Source organism: Cheilinus undulatus, linkage group 17 (genome assembly GCF_018320785.1).
Source record: "Cheilinus undulatus linkage group 17, ASM1832078v1, whole genome shotgun sequence".
NCBI lineage: Eukaryota > Metazoa > Chordata > Actinopteri > Labriformes > Labridae > Cheilinus > Cheilinus undulatus.
This window is the reverse complement of record NC_054881.1, coordinates 2,853,395-2,859,398: the sequence shown is the minus strand read 5'-3', so window position 1 is coordinate 2,859,398 and position 6,004 is coordinate 2,853,395. Positions and strand designations below refer to the sequence as shown.

Sequence of the window (6,004 nt, the reverse complement as noted above, 5' to 3'; positions counted from 1 at the left end):
TTTGATATCTTTGGTCCCTCGGCTTTAGCTGAATCGGTAAACTCGCTCTGATTGGATGAAATAGAAACAACATTAATAGATTAGAGGACTAGAGGAGCTTCCGGAATTTATTTTAAATAATTACAGTCTAAAAATAGCTCTCCTTCACACTTCCCTTATCTCTCGGTATGTGTGGAAACATCCAGTTAACTGTAAGTTTAAATTACCGTCATGAATTAAACATGAACAGCCCCGCCCCCCCGCAGGAGGAGCGCTCTGATTGGTCAGTGAGGAGCAGGTCTGGTAGATATACAGGTGAGGGCGGAGGGTCAGGGTCACAGAAACCTCCTTCACCTCCGCACAGAGACACCATGCAGACCTGCTCGGCTCTCCTCCTCCTCCTCTTCATCACCACCGCCTCCTGCTTCGACCTGGTGCCCGAGGAGGCCGCTCCCCGCCGGGCACGCTTCTCCGCCAACAGCCCCAGTGAGTTCCGGTCTTTTTGATCCGCGAAAACCCGTTTGTTGTGTTTTATTTGCACTTTATGTCCTTCATGTTTCTTGGTGTGTATTATTTTACCTGATAGATGATCACACAGGAGCTAGAGATGAACATTTACTGCAGGGAGGGTTAACTAGCTTCTTCATGCTCTCTAGGGGAGACCGGGGTCTGCTGCAACACTTCTGCAGACCAATTACATCAGGGCATTTCTAACTCATTTTTAAATTAGACTTTTTACCAATAATTTTCAGAATAAATTTAAATATAAGAAGTTTCCCCTAGTTTTGAGTCTGCAACACTGATCACATAAGACTGAAATCTGATTTTAAAGTCATTTTTTTTGCTTTTTGAGTATTTTTTTCAATCATGCATTGTTTCAGAATGTTATTAGAGTAAGCTCAGAGAATCATGAACTTGTGGTGGAGAATATATCAAGGTTTTAGGATGTATTGATACATTTTTAAATGGATGGATGCATTAGGCCTGTGGTTCCCAACCTGGGGCCCGGGACCCCCTTGGGAGGGGCGCCAAAGATCTCGGAGGGGCGCGAGGCTTTGTCTGCTCAGAGGTTGTCAAAATCAGATTCCCAAATATTAAGTAAAGTCATGATAAAGCACTTAATAAACAGTTTATACAATGTTCTTTTGGTAAGGAAAACCTGCAAAGAGCCACTTCCTCAGGGTTTCACCAGTGAAACAGTTAAAGAGATGTTGATTTATGGCTACATATGACGCTATAAGATTTTTTGTAAAAGGTCTTAGGGGGGCTCAGCTTAACTTTGAATCGAGTTGGGGGGCTCCATGGAAAAATGGTTGGGAACCACTGGATTAGACCGTATCTTTTATATCAGTATGTTAATGATGATTTTGAAAAAGTATATGTCAGGTCTAATGCTGTTTTCAGTAAATACTAACAATATTACAGACATGATATTTCAGATATCAGTTTAAAAGGTTATTACCAGTATCAGCAGATATAAGTTATTTCTTATTATTTACAATCCACACATTGGCTATGCTAAATACTGAAAACAGTGTCAGTTTCATACACTAACACTCTGACTAATAATGCTCGTTGACACCAAGGTTAAAATAGTTGTGGATGAGTTTTTATTTAGTTTTGGCATAAAGTCAATTGATGACTTCATGTGTGTGTTCAGTTGCACCACAGAGATGTGAGGTTGACCTTAATCAGAAGTGGGTAGACTCTAACTTTTTAAAGTCTGTATTTAGAAGTGGGTTCACTCTGCAGACACTAGAAATCAGTGGGTAGGCTCTGTAAATCAGTGTATAAATTGCTCTTCTGTGCATTAGAGATGCTCTTCATGAATTCTGGGTGTTTTCGTCTGCAGCTGATGTGGCTCGATGTCTGAACGGCGCCGTGGCTGTCGGCTGTGGATTCTTCTCGTGTCTGGAAAACTCCACCTGTGACACCGACGGGATGCACGAGATCTGCGAACTCTTCCTCCACACAGCTGCTACCTTCAACACCGAGGTCAGCCCGTCTGTCTGCCCGTCTGTCTGCCCGTCTGTCCTTTTACCCCGTGATACTCTCTGGAGCCACATGTGGCTCTTTATGAGGATTTGTTGCTTTTTTTATGTCTATATTTGAAATAATATTCAAGCAGAAAACCATAAAAAAGGAAAACGTTGACCTTAGAATTATCCATTTCAGTTTGTTTCCCACACTTATACAGAAGGCTTTAATTGTCAAATTTAATGGTCAACATTTATTTTTGTCTGTATATTTCCGTTGCCCTTATTTTAAATTTTTTGCCCTTTTTGATCCTTTTTGCCACTTTAATCCCAATTTTGCCCTTTTCACCAGTTTTTGCCTCTTTTATGCAATTTGTGAAAAGCAGGATTTTTTCACTTTTTTGCCACTTTTGCCCAATTAAGGTGCCTCTGCTATTACATGTCACTTTTTCCCCATTTTCCCCACCTTTAAGCTATTTTTTTTCAATTTCTGTTAGTTTTCACTCCATTTCTCCACCTTTTTGCTGTTTTTTTTTTACCCATTTTAGTCACTTTTCACTCATTTCCCCCACACAGCTGCTTCTTTTGGCCATTTTAGTAATGTTTCACTCATTTCCCCCACCTTCTTTTCTTTTTAAATCAATTTTAGTCACTTTTCACTCCTTTCCCCCACATTTTTGCATCTTTTTACCATTTTTAGTCACTTGTCACACATTTTTTTTTGCCCTACCTTTTTGCTGCTTTTTTACCATTACTGCCACCTGTAAGTCCTTTTTTGTTAGCCATTTCTGCCACTTTTTCACTTTCCACCCAGTTTTTTCAATTTTCTCCCTATTTTACCCCTGTTTTCCCATTTTTTGCCAATTTTGAAGCTTCCTAACCTGTTTTGCCAGCTTTAACTTATTTTTATGGCCACTTTCACCCTCTTTTCACCTCTTAGATTGTGGCTCTTGCCAAGGTTTTTTTCAACAATTCGTCTTGTTGGCTGAGTAACGCTGATTTTACCTGCCTGACCCATTTGCGTGTTTCCCTGCAGGGTAAAACTTTTGTCAAGAAGAGTCTGCACTGCATCTCCCAGGGGATCACCGCCAAAGTTTTCCAGACGATCCGCCGCTGTAACATCTTCCAGAGGATGATCGCTGAGGTCTGTAAACCCATGGAGAAGAATGCTGATGTCAGCGCTTCTGTCTGTTTAATGACTTAGTTCCCTTTTTCTTTACTACAGGTACAAGAGGAGTGCTATACCAGCCTGGATATCTGCACCGTGGCTCGAACAAACCCTGACGCCATTGGAGAGGTGGTCCAAGTGCCCACACATTTCCCCAACAGGTGAGCAACCATGCCAGAACAGGTTCAACTAAACTTTATTTATACAGCAGCTTTTAGACGATAAAGCATGAGCATCCCACAGCGGGACAACAGGTGGAAAATAAAACCAGAAATAAGCATCCTATTTAAAAACACAAAAGGTTAAAACAGGAAATAAGATGAGAAAAGATAGAATAATACAAACACAAATACAAAAAAGTAGGGACAGTGTATGAAATTTGACAATCATTGATTTGACACAGCGTCCCAACTTTTTTGGAGTTCTGTTTGTTTGGTGTAAGATAAAAGTGAAAAAACAATCAAGAAATAAAAATGACAAGAGTAAAGCACCGGTCTTGTCTGCTCCAGGTACTACAGCACGCTGCTGCAGGTCCTTCAGGGCTGTGACGAGCAGACGGTGGCGGCGGTGCGAGCCGGCCTCATGGCCCGTTTAGGCCCCGACATGGAGACTTTCCTTCAGCTGGTCCAGAACAAACCCTGCGTCCCCGGCTCCAACGCCGCCGCCTTCAACAACCCCTCCAGCTGGAGGAACATGCCTGTGTTCAACATCCAGCCTGGCTTCAGAGGCCGAGACCCCACCCACCTCTTCGCCAAGAGGTCTGCGGACGATCTGGAGGGCGGAGCCACAGCGGAGAACTAGATAACACACGGAGAAAACGCTATCACGCACACGCACAATCCTGAATGTTTCCACGTACGCACGGCGACACTAACATGCTTAGAGAGCTTTAGATGTTGATTCTGGGTGATAAGTCAGCTTTGATGGTGTGCAGTCATGTTGAAGATGTTACTGAGGAAACTGTTAGAGGTATTTGAAGAAAGAAAACGTGATTATAGTAGATATTTATTTTCTAAATGAGTTAATTTATGAGGCTGTTATATTTAATGTAGAGAGAGGAGGCTGAGGAGCTCAGAGGGTGCTCCATGCTGGTCGTGGAGATCTTCATGACTCCTGATTGGAGATCTTTATTGGTCTGGGATCATTTTTGTTAAATGACATGCAGGAACAAAAATCTGTGAGCCGACTGGGCCGGTTTTTGTTTGAAATAAATGAAATCATAAGACTGATTTTGGCTGGTTTGAGTTTGTGTCAGACATCAAAACTAACTTAGCGGTAGAGAGCATAGCTACATAGCTAATGTGGCTAAAGCTCTCTGAGTTTGCTAAAGCTTATATTGTAAGGCTAACATAGATAACAATGCTACATAGAAAACATAGCTAAAGCTGAGCTAACATAGCAGCTATGTTAGCTACATGGGTACATTATTTACATAGCTTAGCATCATCTACATTTGCCAAAGATCCCATCGCTAAAGCTAACTAAGGTATAGATAACAATGCTACATCGGTAACATAGCTTCAGCTGAGCTAACATAGCAGCTATGTTAGCTATTATTTTTAAACATTAGTAAGCTTGAGCTACATTTTCTAAAGCTAACTTAGCTAAAGATGACCTTGCTTCATAGCTAACAGCTAAAGCTAAGCTAACAATAAGATAAGATAAGATATTCCTTTATTAGTCCCACAAGGGGAAATTCCAATTTACAGCAGCAAAAAGTACCTTAGTCAAAGCAGGCCATTGGCGACAGAAACAGTGGAAAATACAGTAGAACACACACAATAGAAATAGAGTACAAATAAAAGTAGTGTTGCAAGAGCACTAATAAATCCAAAAGTATGGTATGTAAAACTTTAACTTACAAATTATAAATAGTATTTACAAACAGTTATGTACAGGTTGGGTATATTACAGACTGGGTGTAGTGGAGATATTGATATGTACACCCATATACACATATACATACACAAATATATATTCATCTTTATCAGTTCATCCAGCCTCTTCCTGTCAGCTGCTGTGATGCTGCTCCCCCAGCAGACCACGCCGAGGCCACAGCAGAGTCATAGAAGGTCTTCAGGAGTGCCCCCTGCACCCCAAAAGACCTCAGCCTCCTGAGCAGATAGAGTCTGCTCTGACCTTTTATGTAAAGTGCAGGGGTGTTATCAATGCTGTCTTGCTATCTATGTAGGTATGTTATCCATGTGGCTGCATTAGCTTTAGCTATGTTTATGAAAGCTGATGTTGCTAAAGCTTACATTTTCATAGGGTCCATTCCACAGTAAAACTGCTGCCGAAAGCATGTTTTTATGATATTGGCCTGTTTTTAAGAAAACTTGATTGTTCATAATCTGCAAAAACTGGTTTTAATCACCTGTGGACCACCTGTAGGATCTCCACCTATCAGGGAGTCCACAGGGAGGAGAACGGGTCCTTTTCCAAAGTCTACTGGGAGACAATTCCCTCCAAAACTACAAAAACAGGCCCAAGTCTTGTTGTCCACGTGGCTGATTCCCAACAGACCTTTGACCTTTTCCCCTCAAAATATAATCAGTTCATCTTTGGATAAATGTAAATGTGCAAAGTTTGCAGAAAATCCGTCAAAGCTTTCTTGAGATGTAATTTCAATAGAAAGGGAAGCATACAAGCTCCCTGACCCTGACATTTGACCTCCAAAATCTAAAATTTCACCCTTGACTGAGTGTAAGTATGGACTTATATTTGAGATAAAATTGGACAGGAGTCTGAGAATCCTGTCAAACACTGGAAGGGCTCACATGAACAACACCAGAGGGAGGTTTCTTCACTTCTTTTTAATCAACATTTAAATTTGCCTGGATTAAATATAGTATCTGCATTTCAAGGAGAAGCATTTTTGCAG

General features: G+C 41.2%; 1 protein-coding gene across 1 annotated transcript; it reads left to right on the top strand.

Moving 5' to 3' along the window:
- Positions 1–330: 330 nt before the first annotated feature.
- Positions 331–4,352, top strand: stc1l (stanniocalcin 1, like). The gene is made up of 5 exons (XM_041811184.1): positions 331–465; positions 1,832–1,974; positions 2,992–3,099; positions 3,181–3,284; positions 3,633–4,352. The coding sequence occupies exons 1-5, from the start codon at positions 351–353 to the stop codon at positions 3,922–3,924; spliced, it is 762 nt and encodes a 253-aa protein (XP_041667118.1). The 5' UTR covers positions 331–350; the 3' UTR covers positions 3,925–4,352.
- The last annotated feature ends 1,652 nt before the right edge of the window (positions 4,353–6,004 follow it).